The sequence below is a fragment of the Aplidium turbinatum genome, chromosome 4, assembly GCF_918807975.1.
Source record: "Aplidium turbinatum chromosome 4, kaAplTurb1.1, whole genome shotgun sequence".
NCBI classification, from domain to species: Eukaryota; Metazoa; Chordata; class Ascidiacea; order Aplousobranchia; family Polyclinidae; genus Aplidium; species Aplidium turbinatum.
Window position 1 is genome coordinate 3,942,648 of NC_137475.1, and position 15,694 is coordinate 3,958,341.

At 38.8% G+C, this 15,694-nt stretch overlaps 1 protein-coding gene across 1 annotated transcript in view; it reads left to right on the top strand.

The window, feature by feature from the left end:
* The window catches only part of LOC145768393 (uncharacterized), a 44,646-nt gene that overhangs the window by 15,082 nt on the left and 13,870 nt on the right, over positions 1-15,694 (top strand). The window contains exons 17-39 of the mRNA XM_082579875.1: positions 810-930; positions 1,147-1,311; positions 1,720-1,840; positions 2,164-2,289; positions 2,628-2,770; positions 3,307-3,443; positions 3,882-4,053; positions 4,919-5,091; positions 5,712-5,791; positions 6,063-6,185; positions 7,180-7,324; positions 7,884-8,048; positions 8,431-8,553; positions 8,779-8,964; positions 9,521-9,677; positions 10,051-10,236; positions 10,862-11,067; positions 11,617-11,706; positions 12,026-12,179; positions 12,789-12,906; positions 14,001-14,131; positions 14,840-14,936; positions 15,303-15,432. Coding sequence (XP_082436001.1) covers positions 810-930; positions 1,147-1,311; positions 1,720-1,840; positions 2,164-2,289; positions 2,628-2,770; positions 3,307-3,443; positions 3,882-4,053; positions 4,919-5,091; positions 5,712-5,791; positions 6,063-6,185; positions 7,180-7,324; positions 7,884-8,048; positions 8,431-8,553; positions 8,779-8,964; positions 9,521-9,677; positions 10,051-10,236; positions 10,862-11,067; positions 11,617-11,706; positions 12,026-12,179; positions 12,789-12,906; positions 14,001-14,131; positions 14,840-14,936; positions 15,303-15,432 — 3,249 coding nt within the window. The remainder of the gene's footprint in view (positions 1-809; positions 931-1,146; positions 1,312-1,719; positions 1,841-2,163; positions 2,290-2,627; positions 2,771-3,306; positions 3,444-3,881; positions 4,054-4,918; positions 5,092-5,711; positions 5,792-6,062; positions 6,186-7,179; positions 7,325-7,883; positions 8,049-8,430; positions 8,554-8,778; positions 8,965-9,520; positions 9,678-10,050; positions 10,237-10,861; positions 11,068-11,616; positions 11,707-12,025; positions 12,180-12,788; positions 12,907-14,000; positions 14,132-14,839; positions 14,937-15,302; positions 15,433-15,694) is intronic.

The window sequence follows — 15,694 nt, forward strand, 5'->3', positions numbered from 1 at the left end:
TAGAACATAAAATGTTGATAATCATTTTGGCACTGTACATTGATTAATAAAATCTCATGGCTTCCAACAGTGCTCCACCGGGGCACTGTAGGAGACCTCGGGGTGGGGCACTATTGGAACCACGGGCCTACAAGATAAAATGACGTCAGTTTTTTTTTGCCAAAGCCTACGATCTGAAACGTTATTACTGAAACCTAGTCTAGTGACTGACCAAGCATGAAAAACTTGTGAAGCATCCCTGAAGCCACCGTAAAAACTGCAACAAAAAAAGTAATAAAGGTCTGAAAATTTACTTTTTCCCACCTAAAACAAACTTTCATTTCTGCCAACAGCAAGCAATAACTAATTTCTGCCTAACTTAGTTTCAGCAGCTTCTACGGACCACGTGGCCATGGTAATGCACGCATGAGTGAATAATTAGTCACGGATTGCGAAAAACCATGGGAGAGGCACTGTTGGGCACTCTCCCCTATATAGAGCGGCTGGTATTAGCGGCGTTCGATAGCAAGTAGCATAAAGTTGTGGTGCGGTACTGATGAGCCAGCCTCTTGGGCGAAACACAGGTGTGTATCGCTATCAATCTTGCAACAATTGGCTGTCGAAAAACCTAAAATCTTCTTAGCTTGTAATTAGTTGTAACGACAATAAAATTAATTTAGCCATTAAGTGCTTCAGATAAAGATCAAACCCACATACTTTGTATTTTCTGTCTTGTGCTCTCACTGCTTCACCACACAGCCCGCATGGCCCAGGTTAAAGTTATTTGCATTCTTGTATACTATGTTCTAACAAAGAGCAATGTTTTGCAGGCGAGCCGAACGCGCAAGGCGACGAGGACTGTGTTGAAATCTACACTGCCGAGGGAACGTGGAACGATGTATCCTGTCTCTATGAAAGAGGATACATCTGCGAGAAACAAGATCCCTTGCAGTAAGTGAAATTTATCACAACTTTAAGATAAAGACCTGAAAAACAAATTACAAACATAAATAAATTGAACAAATTATAGCATACCTATTTACATAAAGGTTCTTCATTATCAAGCACAGTTTATACCAATACAAAATGTAAATAAATATCAAATTTAACGTACCTAATTTATGTACATCAACTTGTTTTTGCAAAAATGCCTTTTCATTTTTTCAGTGCTGAAGATCCTCCAGCAGATTGCACCTCTGCTGACTGTTGCTTCAGACATTTGGGAGTCGAGATTGGGGGTTCGATTCCGGACGACCAACTGTCAGTATCCTCCCAACTCGACAGTGCATCAGGGGCCACCAGAGGGCGCTTGAACACAATGGATCAATACGTGTGCGTGCGAGATTTCACTTAATGTCAGAAATGAACTCATCTTGAGCTACCGCTACAATTTAAGTTTCCTATTCATAATATTGCAGAGATAGGACACTACTGGATGTCTTTTTTGTTTGATGCTATTCACCCTGTATGTCCGGTATCCAATCTTGGGGGTTGGTGAAGCGAGATCATCCAGTCACAGAATCTTAAATTTAAACAGTTATCAATTAGTTTCATTTAGAAGTTGTCCTTTCTTAGACTTTATAAGGCAGAGCTAAACAAAAAGAAGCCATCCTCTGAGAGTATCGTCAAATGACTCTTGTATCCCTAGACTTTTTCAATGAAATTTTCCTGACGAGTTTGTTTACATGAAAATTACATTGATTTGTATCTTTTTTAAAGTAGTGTTGTTGTTTTTTTCAGAGATGCACTCGGCTTAGGAGGATTAGGAAGAGGAGCATGGATCGCATCTGATTCTGATCCCGCTCCCTGGTTTAAAGTCGACTTCATTGACTGGAGAGAAGTCAGGGGAGTGGTGACGCAGGTAGGTGGTTAATGTTGCTTCGGGTGGATTTATAGTTTTATGTACAACGCGTTGTTTTGGAAACCAAGTTTGGATATCCCTTTCAACAACTTGTGGTAACGTACATGATCCAGTAGCAAGCAAAGGTTATTGGTTACTAATCTTTGTTTTGTTTTCTGTACATTTTATCAGACGTAAAAATAAAATTTTCCATCCTGAACAACCGACATTCACAATAAACAACTAGCTTCAACGCATGCGTTCAGTTGCACTGTGCTCGATAATTTGTTCCCTAAGGCTATATTCTTGTGTCATGTTTTCACTCAATTTTGTCTTCTTTTAAGGGCCGCAATGGGTTAAGCCAGCCCCACAATCAGAATGACTGGGTGAAGCAATATAGCGTCCAGTACATGGTCAATCCTGCTACTGGGGTGTTCGAGGACTACAAGGAACTTGACGAGTCGATTAAGGTTAAAGCCTGAAGAATTGTGTTTATTTGTCTGTAATTTTTTTTAACAGTTTTCAGAATTTTATATTTTTGAGAAATTGAATCAACAGTCAAAACGACCAAGTCAATGTAATGTTTGGGTGATAATCATACGAACCTGGTTTGACACTCGGCTAAGCTAGATGATAAAATTAAAAAAAAAAAACGCTCATCCAAATCTGGGAGTCAACAATTAGGTGTGAAAAGTCGGAATGTGTCCACATCGTGGACATTGTACAAACTTTGAGGCCTCTGGTTGCTAGAAAACGTCATCAGTTGTAGAGCGACTGTATATACCAAGCAATGGTGTTATTTCACCAGATCTTTGACGCCAACACCAACCAAAACGAACAGATTACAAACGTCTTCACCCGTCCCATTGTGACGACATCCATCAAGATCCTTCCCACCAGCTGCCGGAAGAAGTGCGCCATGAGATTGGAGATCATCGGATGCATGCCTACGTAAGTGTGCTAGGAATTTTGTTGGACTTAATTCCAGAGTTCTCCACGGTGACGGTATTCGAAGTATACCAGAGTATTTTATTATGTTGTTTACAGCTTTTTTGTACTGACCATACAGATATGATTTTTCAAAGTATAGCCACGCACCTTGACTGAAAATCAAATGTCAGTCCTGAAATTAAACAAATAATGCTTTACATATCATTGCAGATATTTTTACTTATATAAGGGCAATCATAAATCTAGATTTTTCCTAAAAATTATAATGATAAAGACATCAGTTGCTGAAATATGAGTTATAAATAGCTTACCTGAAAATCTTTTCATCCATAACTGTAGCTCACCTCGCCTTGCTTTTCTCCCGGCGCACTAGTTCCGCACCACTGGCGGTTAGGTTATGCTTCCACTAACGGTGTTTTTAAAATTTATTTAACTTTTAACGTCCCAATAATTATTTTGTGGCTTCAAACTTAATTTGACTTTTAAATTGCATCTCAGCTAAACGAGATATTGTTTTAATGATTTGCTTCTTTCAGTTGCGTGTCATCGCTTGGTCTTTCCACCAACCCACTGACCCATGACTTTCCAGTGTTGCCCAATGAGAAGTTCTCGGCTTCATCTCAACAAGTTGGATACGAGGCATACAACGCTAGGTTGGACTACCTCGATGGAGGTATGCTCTCAATAGTTGCTTTTAACGAAGCATCATTGAAATTTTATCTAACCAATCTTTTATACGTTTGCTCTTATTTGTTAAAAAAAAAACAGATAGTTACTGATTGAATTTGAATAGTGCAGTTTTCAGTTTACTTCTTACTGGCCACTGCCTTCTTTATTTTCAATTCCTGCGTTTTCAATTATGAAATAATTACAATTTCAAATTATAAAACAATTACAACGACTAGCAAGGACATGTCACTTGTCATAATGCAGCAATAAGCTTGATATTTATTCTCTTGGTCTCCCATATTGTGGAAGGTGTTTGAACAAATTATTAAAATTTAAAATAAAATCACGATCGTTTGCAGGCGAAGCAAATGAAGAATGATTTTTATTATCTTTTGTTAACGTTCTTAAATTGTTACACAAAACTTCCACTTCATGTTCTCAGGTGGTGACAGCACTGTCCATGTTGTCCTCGACTACGCTACATTGACCTACGACACTGCGCGGCAGTATTGCGTCAGTCAGGGCCTCGACCTGTGTTCACAGAAGGAAGTTTGCCCCAACGGAGTACCCATCATTACTGGGGTTCTACCCGGAGATCAGTGGGCTCCTGTCAGGTGAGAAAATTGTTTGCTAAGTGATGCCATCACGTCCCATTAGTGAACTTCTGTAAAGTATTTTCTTCCAGGGGTGGCATATGTTTGTGGAAGTGTATCAAATCATTGCGAGCCATTTGTCACCAGTCATATTCACGACAAATATCGGCACTACACTCTTGTACAAGTTTTAGCCGCATCGTGACAAACGAGACGCTTGCATTGTTAAACTATATGGAATTCACGACGCAAAATACATAGCCTAATTGAATTTATATCAAATATAGTTACTACTTTCTAAAACCTCTACAGCCTGTTTTACCCTAAAAGGGGAATCATCGGCACACCGGTACCGATTTATTGCTTTTGCATATTTGAAACAGGCTTTAGAGGTTTTAAAGAGTAGTAACTATATTTGATGTAATTTGCTTTGCTTTGCTCTTTTGCTTGGCATTGAGCACTTTTTGTAGTATCAATAGTATTTATTATTTAATTGTTTAATTGAATTTATTTGTCAACATCATTGTGACGTGCTTGCTCTTGTCGGGAGGTTTCCGCTTTGACGACGCAAAGGTCAAGGCCCATGTGGTCCATGTACTTGTGAATATATTTTTGTCTCTTCAAGCCTAGGCTCTGGTATTTTATTTGAGTTATAGCGGGTTAGACTTCAGTTTCAGCGGGAATCCGCTGCCTGTTAGTTCTTTATTCTACGTTTTTCGAAATAACTAGACACAATTTCGTACTGACACAATATCAAATGCATTCACGATATCAACATCCATTGCCAACTAATCATAGTCTGGAGCAATCCATTTGAAATTCTTCATCTGCTCAAATATCTAATGCAGAATATTGTGGTTACAACGACTTGTGGTCTTTACTATAGGGATGGCCCCAATGATTGGGTGGAGCTTGGAAACGACAACGGTGATGGTGGTAGAGTGTGCTTCAGACATAATGAACACTACAGCCCACCATCATGGGGAAACACCACTGGGGATTGCCCCCCGTGGAACCTCAACCAGGGTTGTGATCTTAAAGGGAACGTGTTCTGTTGTGGTAAGAATGCGACAACATATAAGCTAATTAATAGTTCCAATCTGCTTATTTCAATGTATGCAGTTTACGGTAGAACACTTTACGGACAAGGTCAGTTTTATTTGCCTTTGAAGTGTCTATATTTGAAGATGGGTGAGCTATATTCAGGTAGGCGCTTCTAAGTACAAAAAGCAAATGTTGAGTTTTGCAGCATTCTGAAACATATAAATTATGTCCAAAGATGTTTATCATAACCTCAAGTACAGCGACGCTTTATTTCAAAACTAATTAATTTATGCAATAGAATGTTTCGATGTTAGCAGCATGATCGTTATTTACTTCACAAATGTAGATGCAAACGACTTATTTTAGTCTGATTTTGTGGTTTTGCTGTGATAGTATAGCGGTTACAGCCTTATGAAACAACGACCCACTGACTCCAGCACTATTTGTCATAGCACATGACCAGGGAACTGTGTTCTGAAAGCAAGTGTAGTTTGCTATTACCACAGCGAACTCGCAGCATCAGGCTGAAACAGGTCGTTAGTATCTACATTTGTGAAGCAAATTAATCCAATTCCACGATCAACAACTGGCATCACAATTCAGGAGGTGGCTCATCATTTCTGTGTTGATTACAGCGGTGAATGTGAATAGTTGGAAGCCAACGCAGAACAGCAATCAGGAGTGGCTGCAAGTCGATTTCGGTGAATACAGGAAGGTGTGTATATCGTCCCTTCTGATGATTCTGATTGACACGGGTTCGATTCCAGACCAAGTTACACCCAAACTTTCTAGACTAAAGGAAACTACATTAAATCATTGACAATTCTTCTGAATAATAGTGATAAAACAAATTAGTATTTCTCTCCCAACGATGGTACAAAATTTAAAAAGTGCTATTTTTAAAAAAATTATTTAATTGCGAATCAACGATAAATAAATCATTACTTACTTGAAGTGATAACTGATTAACTTTATACCTCCATTAGATTGGAGGAGTCTTGATCCAAGGAGATGTTAATTCTGACGACTGGATAAAAAGTTACTACCTCTCATTCAGTGATGACGGAAAAACGTTTTCAACTTATTTGACGCCAAGCGGAAGTCCAGAAGTACCAGAAATTTCATTTATTTATTTATTGTACATAAAAATTTAAACAGTATTTCTATGGTTGGAAGACCTTTGCTAAGTTAATTAATAAAATATATAACCAGGTAGTACGATTATCCAACGATGGTTCAAATCTCACCCTGCTCGCTTTTCTCGAGCCAACAGCAGCCTCTTTCCCAGCTGTTTCGCCAGATATGATAAAGAGTCAATAAACAAGGTAGGCTAACTTCAACGGCAATAGGAAACTGCACTGCGTCAATGCCGGTGGCCGGGTTGATTTCAGTGGTTTAATGCCACTTCAAGCACAAGCCAGTTTGAGAAGAAGTTTTTAAGAGGCTTTCTCCGTCCTTGTGTAAACCTCAACTTAAATGTTTTTATGAAGAAGAGAGAGCTCTTCCCAGCTATCAGCACATGGCTGAGCATCTATTTGACTAAGCTGAAGATGCTATAGCAAAATCGATTCTTAATAAATTACACTAAAAGGTTAGATTGTTGTGCAAATGCCAGCATTTGATGAATGCAAAATAGCAGTATACACTCACTAGTACAGTGAGCAATTGCGATCCGCTAACCATAGCCCAACCTCGTGCACAAAACACGGTGTCTATCCCTGTCAATTCTTGCTACAGTCGGCTGCCAAGAAGCATATTGAAAGTTTTTACTTTGCTTTTACTGCTTATCGAAAGTAATACAATTATTATTCAATACTACGATAAAAAGAAACACTTTTATTTTTTATCTTATTTCAGTCTTCGTGGCTCTTTAAATTCTGTGTTTAATCGTTTGATCCCTTTTCTAGTCTCCTTCTGTGTTAGTGCAAGTATTGTTTTCGCTTAGTTAGGTAGTCAGAAATTAAAAAAAAGTGAAAGAGTTTGTGAAATGTCAAGTCCTCATCTACTTTTATGCACTCGCCTCTATGATATTTGCGAATGTATGTCGTCATAATGAACGTGAATAAAGCGACTCCTCTTTTCATTCCACGACAACATTTCCAGCTCTACCCCGGTTGCACGGATCGACTCACCCCCGTGGAAGGATATCTCCGGGAACCCATAACCACCCGCTACCTCCGCGTTCTTCCTCAGTCCTGGAATAATAACATCGCACTGAGGCTTGACGTGGTCGGTTGCAAAGTTGGGGGTAAGATGAACTTGTGCTAACTTGAATTAATCTAAGGGTTGCTCAAAACCACAATTCGATGCGTTCATGTCATCTTTCATGTAGTGAAATTTATTTTCTCCAAAACTTTTTTTTCCGTATAAGAGTTTCTGGACAATATAGTAGATTTCTTTTTGCCCAATAAAACTCTTTTTGCCCAACAAACCAAAATAACTTTACTTTGTTTTGTTTCTCTACGGGCAACAAAGCAAACTCTCTCCCAAAGTTTTATCATTTCTAATTAAACCCAAGTAATATATCTCAGCCATATTTAACTATTAAAAGCAGTCTGGTGTAACATCTTTCATAATTAAAGTTCACGAACAATTGCATGGCTTGTGGCGACTGCAGTAATTAAATTAGACGTTTATGCCCAAAATCCGACTATTGCAAATGTGCAAACATTAATGGACACGATCATTCACTTCACCATCGCAGTAGAAACAAATTCTGTTACTTGATACAACTTTTCATTGACATATCAACAGCTGCAAGTGGCATGTACAGATTGTAGCGCACTTACAAGTTTTTTCGCCCACAGCAAGAGCAGATTGCACAGACAAAGCGACTTCCTACCCTGACGACACTTTCACGGTTGATTGCCCAGGAGGATGTGACGCAATAAGCGACCAGTTGTGGGGAACGGGCATATATACCGATGATTCGTATATTTGCGCTGCCGCCATACACGACGGAGGAATCATAAGTTAGTGCTTGTGTGCTTGTTTGAGTAGGCTACTTATGTGTTCATATTTTTGTATGTTTGCATGGTTGTGCTACATATTGTATTCCTAATTGTTTGCATTCACCCGAAAAAACCTTGATGGTTAGTTTGAACAATTTTGAAATGACAAATAAAACAGAACTACAACACTGATTTGCACACCAGACATTTAGCAACAAATAGTATTTTTGCACGAAAAAAGCTTTTGCAAACATCTACCCGCTATGGCTTGAGCGCTTTTTTCTGTGGATATTTTGATATTTTCTATTAGTTGGTTAATTCACAATGAAACCGTGAAATTTCAAAACATTACAATTTAATTCAATTGAACAAACCTCTCACCTCTTCTTTTTATCTCCTCCAGACGAGCTTGGTGGCACTGTTTCAGTGAAAAAGATCGCAGGAAGAGATTCATACGTGGGCTCCGTACAACACGGTCTGACGTCATCGGATCGTGGACCTACAGATGGTGCAATCACCTTCCAAGGTAGAAACGTGTGTCGTGGTGTGGTTATAAGACGATCAACATTCAACAATGGTGAACAATCTGGCCAGCATTTCCATTTCTTTCTGTGAACTTGTTGACGATGAGACCCCTTCCACTGTGTAATCGGCCTCAACAAGCTGGTTCTGGGTTATAATTGTAGTATCAAGAGGCTAATTGACTTCAATAAAGTTGTATTGCACCTGTCTTTAACAATATCTTCTTCAGGTGACCACCTGGGCTGTCCCACTGGCTGGGACGGCTGGAAGGACTGGTGCTATTACCTTCCGAGGAAGTCGTCCAATGTGGACCACAGTGAAGCTAGACAAAGGTGTCAGTCGTACGGGGGAGAACTGGTCAGCATACACAGCCAGGCTGAGCAAAACTTTGTCGAAAACCTTGTCTTCTTTGGTTGTGAGTAAATTTTTTTTATTTCTTTTGTAAAATTAAAGAGAAATAACACAATTAGCTTATAATTCCAGTTCCATATCATCACAACAACAAACTACAAAAGTAAAGTAGATCTAGAGTTGAGCATACTTTACTCCAATGAACTAATTAGAGATTCTGACGTTTTTCAAAAACAGTATTCGGATTTCTATTCTAAAAAAATATAAATTCAGATTGTTGTCCGTAAGATTTCTTGAGAAGTGGGCCACCAGTAACTACTTGTGATACCAACGATGATAACCAGTGACCGACAAAGCAACCGCTGTTTGTTGATTACTTTTCAATTTTGCATCAGATCTACGACATGAGCAAATTATTACCAAAATGCTTTAAGTTAGAAAAAAAAACAATCAATACATAACAATTTTTTAAGTTCTCTAAACGAATCTATCTGGAAACGTACCTCTGTCCCAGAATCACTGGCTGTGGCGATTCCAAAGCCAGTCACATTGGCCGTGTTACCATGCTTCAATATACCAGCCACTTTCCCCACAACTCACATTAACCCTTCACCTCACAGATGGCTCGGTGCAGCACGTGTGGATAGGTCTGTCCGACACGGAACACGTCAACTACTTCAAATGGGAGGATTCCACTGAGGTGACTTACACAATGTGGGATTTCAACGAACCCAACGGAGGAGAGAAGGAGCGATGCACTCAAATGTACAAATGGAGGTAGAGTTGTTGTTTGTGTTGCCTAATTGCTGCAGTTTTTATCTCTATCGAATGTATTTATGACTTGATGAAACCAGTTTAACTAAGACTTATGTAAAGATATTTACATACGAAACCTGGATAGAAGATGCTAAATATCCGATAAGAAATGGAACATAACTTTTTCTCTTGTACTTGTTATGACAATTTTCTCTTCTGTTGTTTCAACTTTTATCTAAGTTATGCAATTCGATGCCTTCTCGAGGCAATTTTATTGGAATTGGTTGAAACATATATACATGGGAGATCTTTGAGTTGAAATAGCAGTCTACTTTCCCCAATATTTATATCTTTATTATTCACCTGCTTTCTAATTGATCACGTCTTCTCACAGCGGCTTCTGGAATGACGTCAGTTGTGACTACGTCATGAATTACATGTGCAAGATGGACAAGATACCAGTCAATCAGGACCAGGTAGCCATAGATGGATGTCCCACTGGCTGGGTAGGCTGGGAGGCATCATGCTATCTCTTCGACATCAGTCCATCGGTTTGGACCAATGCGGAAGATTACTGCGCGTAAGAGGAAGCAAGTTGTTCATTCGTAAAGTGACCAATAGAAAAACAACATCTTTTCCTGTATAGTATTGCCTTGAGTAATTTTGTTATGCGCTGTTACAGTTTAAAGATAAAAGTAATAAAACAACATATTTTGCATGTCAGAAAACAATATTTAGGAACGCAATAGCAACGTGTTGTTTCTTTGTAAAGTGAAAAATGTGCGACGAGGTATCATAAAAGTTTTGGTTATTTGAATTATTCTAATAAAACAAACCTAATAAAACAATGGTATTTCGATTGTCTCCCATTGTTCGTATAGCCATGCAAAGGCGTTTTCATATATTCCGTTATTTTTCACCGGCATTCTGAAAGTTAGAATAACCACTTTAAGTTATCATATCTTCAAAACTTGAGGATTATTTCTAACAGCCTTTCTAGCCTTATAATTACATTTGCCTTGTTGATAAATAAGATTTATGCTTAAGGGTGCAATCACTTCAAACTTTCTTCAAAACTACAAACACAATGATATCGACGCCTTTTCACTGCAATGATTACAAAGCAGAAATACTAAACCAGTGAATCAGCGTCCGCATATTTTACATTAAGTTCATTTCTTAACAAAATAATCACCTTGCTCCAGAGATCACGGTGGACATCTTGCCAGCATAGGCAGCTACTACGAACAGGCGTTCATCACCGGTCAGGCCTCCCAAACCTCTCATCCCGACGATCAGGAAAACTTTTACATCGGTTTGGGAGCTTTCGTGAACACCGATGGGTCTCTCTCTTATCGGTGGTCGTCTGGGGAGCCTGTCACCTTCACTGCCTGGGGCAAGGATGAACCAAGTAAGTTTGAGAGTAAACATCAACCTTGAGAGGCCAGAGTCTTTTGAAGGCTGGATGAAAACGTTATGACTTTGTGTACGTCACATTTTAACTATGACGTATTGGCCAAGGACGTGAATCCTTCACCGTTGAAGAAAAAGTGTAACAGCAAACAGACTGCAATTTTTAAATCTTATCTAGGCTGAAGAATATTATTTCGTTAAATAGCTGGCCAAATAGCCAACCTTTGTGTACAGGTTTAAGCTTGTCAGGTATTTGGCTAAAACTAAGTCTCTTGTTTCGATTAGTATCGAACCGACATCTGTTGGAGCTTCGTTCAAGCACTCCACTACTCGGCAATGTGACCCAAACAGATTACGTATTAAGATGGAGACAGTTACGAACTATTAACATTGAAGCATTTATGTCATGTTACGAAAAAATTCCCTTTTAGTTGAAACTTCTTCATCGTGTTTTTACATTTGTTTCAATCAGCTTAAGTTTGAGATTCCAGAAACCGTTTCATTCCAGCCCCTCATCTCGCGAAACAATAAAACTTTAATATTTCAGTGATCTATCATCAATGCGCCTTTCCATTCCTGTACAACGGTGTGGAATATTATGATTGCATTTCGGAGGGAAGACCTTACGAGTTGCTGGGTGAGTGTTTTCTTGGGTAGAGTACAAAATATCAAATTACCATGTTTCTATAATTTAACATCAACATGTTTATGATCAGTTATCATGAGCATTTGATACAATCGGTCTTTATGATTGCAACTGTTATTACTTCTCGTATTGATGCTCATTACTGTGTCCACCGCCCATAGCATTATTGCATACAATATGACGTATGTCCTTTTCTACAACAAAGTCATGACATTGAAATGTCTTGTTTTCATAGGATCAGTGTTTGCAATGATACAATCTTCAATTGCAATTCACAATTTGATTTATTTGGTTTGATTTCAAATTTCAGGTGGTCCCTGGTGTTCAGCCGACCCCGTTTACACCAATCACCCGGTGTCATGTGAAGGAAGAGAAGACGGACAAGTTGGGTGCATTGTGCTCGATAAAGACACTGGCTACTGGTCCCAGGCCAATCCTGTGGGGTGTGGTTCGCCTGAATACAGGTATGCTACTGTGTAATGGGTGTAATTTGTATAAAAGTGTACAGTGTACGTGTAGCTGTTTTACAACTATGTAATGTACATGCAACGGATGTATAATTTTATAATGAGTGTGTAGCTAGTGTGTTACTGACTACTGCGTAATGTAAATACAATTAGTGTGTATAGCGTATGCGGTATTTCATTCGGATGTAGTTGTGTATGGTGTGTACGACTGCTGCGTAGTGTACATGTAACTAGTGCGTCACTGTGTATGGTGTATATTACTGTGAAAGCTTATGTAACTGGTGTGTAATGTCAATGTAGCTGGAGTGTAATGTGTAAGTAGCGTGTAACCGTGTAAAGTGTATTTAATTAGTATGTCATGTGTATGCAACTGGTGTACAGCTTTATAATGCGTATGCATATAGTGTGTATATAGTGTGTAGCTCTGCAATGCGCATGGATGGAGCTGGTGTGTAGCTATGCAATGGATATGCATTGAGCTGGTGTGTAGCTCTGCAATGCGTATGCATGTGGAGCTGGTGTGTAGCTCTGCAATGCGTATGCAACTTGTGTCATGTATATGCAACCGGTGTGTACGTAACCCTCATATCATATGATGGTTGTTAGAATATGCGAGATACCAAGAGAAGGCTACACCACTCCAGCCATCCCCACTCCTCCCAGTCCTAATGGAAACTGCCCAACTGGATGGTATGGTGACGTCAGTTCAAGCTTTTGTTACCAGGTCAGTAGAAAATATTTTCAGAAGTAAAACCTCAATTTTCCAGTCATTTGGTAATGTGAAAGTTTGGAACAAATGTACCAGTATAATGCATTAATTTTGACTCTACAAAAAAACTTTTGCTCTTTTTTCAGCCAAAATCGTTTAAACACCATTAAATTAGTTGTGAAAAATACACGTCAGAACGGAACGTTAGAAGAGCAGAGAAAAAGCAGGGCATGAAAATAATTCGAGCCCGGTTGTAATAAGGTACCCAGTCCCTAAAACAAGACACCTTTTAAAAAAATAAAAACCATACAAACTAGATATATATTATTTGTGACGGGTATGACTGGCATTTTTTCGATAACGCAGGAAGAAAATCGTTTGCTTATGTTTAACAAATTACAGAAACTCTTTAAATGCAAACTCAATATTGACATTTTCTCATTGTATAAAACTTTTAAAAAACTGGAATAAATTTTTGTTTAATTTCCCTTTTCAGTCTCTCCATTCTAGTGTTTACAAATTTACTTGCTTACGAGGCACGAATATGACATCCGAGAGCAATCAGCAGATTTTTTAAGATTCATCGCATCAACAATTATTATAGTACCCGTAGTAATGTTAGCTTTACATTAAATTCATTTGAAATGATCCGAAACTGTCAATCAGAGTTTGAAAGCAAAATTCTCGAAGTTAATCCTGCTCCTGCTTAAGTTTGCTGAAGTGCGATGCAGCATTTAAGAAAAAAAAGAGAGTGTCAGCACATACCAGCTCAGTAGCCGAGTGGTTTCACCTTTGGCTCTGGTGGTGGTAGATCTGAGATCGATTCCAGGTCGGGTCAAACCGAAGACTTTAAAAACAGTCCCGATTGTGTTCTTTCTTGCATAACGCAGTGAGAATGAGTCGGGTAATAATGTGATGACATCGTAAACCTGATACAAAATTAAAAATGAGCCCTGTCGCTAAAAGACTTTAGTTGTTGCAGAGCGACAATAATAAGCCACAACGTTATTATTATTATTGTAAATACCTAGTTACCAAATAGTTTTAGCAGCTGTGAAATCCGTTTGGAATCTAATCACCTTTTTGATTGTTCACTCATTCTTGTGTAGATCAATGAGCAGATAGGCTCCTCTCAAAGATTGAGTTGGGAGCAAGCGAAACTCCACTGTGAGTCCCAAGGAGCGGTCTTGGTTAGCATCCACAGCAGTCAGGAGGAGCAGATCATCGCCAGTGGAGTAGCGTGAGTCTTTGTGTTCATGTGCAGCTCTCAAGGTATATCGACAGTCGCAATCAGCTGACGATATACTTTGAGAGAATGGAAGTTTTACTTTTACCATGAATCTTACACCGATATGGTTAGCGAGGTGGAATATGGTCGTTGTGCCAATGATATAATACTACTCTAACTGATTGTATAGGATATTTTCAAATGAATTTAAGAGCTAGTTTTGCTCATTGATCGTACAGAAATTGTTTGACTGATATTGCTTACTAAAGCTGGCACCCTTTTCCTGTAAAAAATACAGTTCATACTGAAGAGAAGGAACCACAAGTAATGAAAATATACCTTCATGGTAGAAAGGCGTTACATCCCCCAGAGTTTAAAACGGTTAAAATCATGTGGTCAACCCCTGATTAAATTATAAAATATTTTCTGCCTTTCTTGTGGTAGCTGCAGGTTAAGCTACAACAAGAAATTATAAATAACTTCAATAACAGTTTTACTTCCAGAGTTTCGTCAGCCATCACAGCGATATGCTGCATTTAGATTAATGCAACACAATACCCACATTGTTACCCTGAATCTTTTATCTGCACTTTCTTGTCAAAATGTTTGTAAGTACGAAAAAACATTTAAAAAAAACGTTTAATTCCCAACGCTGACTTATTATTTACTTCCTGTTAGTTAGTACTTAATTCAATTAGAATGTTCATTGATTATGTACAGTGGGATTGATGAATATATTTTCTGGATTGGCTTGAAAAGATTAGAAGATGGACAAATGGGTTGGGCTGACAAAACTCCGGTTTCTTATACCAACTGGGTGAGATTTCCATCCAATCACTGATTGCATATTTCATTAAATATACCTTTTCTACGGCTAGGCGTTTTCCTTCAACAGTTCAACCGAGAAATTTAGTGTACACGTAATCTATAGGTAGAGGTTATTGACTTTGGCCTTGGTACTTGTACACAACTGAATATACTTATCTGTAGTTTTCTAAGTGTTTGATGATTCTGGTCTAGTTTATTTTAACTTCTAATCATTTCTAGCACTAATTGCAACGTTCATCTGATGAACTTGCTAGAAACGATAATTATCCTGATCAACAGCCAAACTTTTTAGTGAACTTGTCAATGTAATCCATCTTCACTACACTGCGATTAAAACACATTGCTTGATATCTAGGCCCAAGGCGAGCCGGACAACCAGAATGGAAGAGAGAACTGCGCGGAAGCTTATTTCAGTCCAACAGATTTGAGTTGGTCAGACTCGAACTGCGACGCCGCGAGAAACTGGATTTGTAAAATTGAACGAGGTAGAAAGCAACTCCAAATCACTGCCAGTTCGTGCTGATGTAGTTAATAGCTCATCAAGTGTATGTCTATTCATGATGGTTAAAGACTTGGGTCACTGGGGAGGGGTAGGTACGGCTCGAATTCCAAGAGTTCCATGAAGTGCCTTGCCAAAGTCATAACTCCGTGCTCTATTTGAGTATGGAACCTATGATCTTTGGACGTGAAGAACCCGCTTCCACAACTTAGCTATGAGAAAGCTTTGGTAGAGAGTTTGCTTTGTTT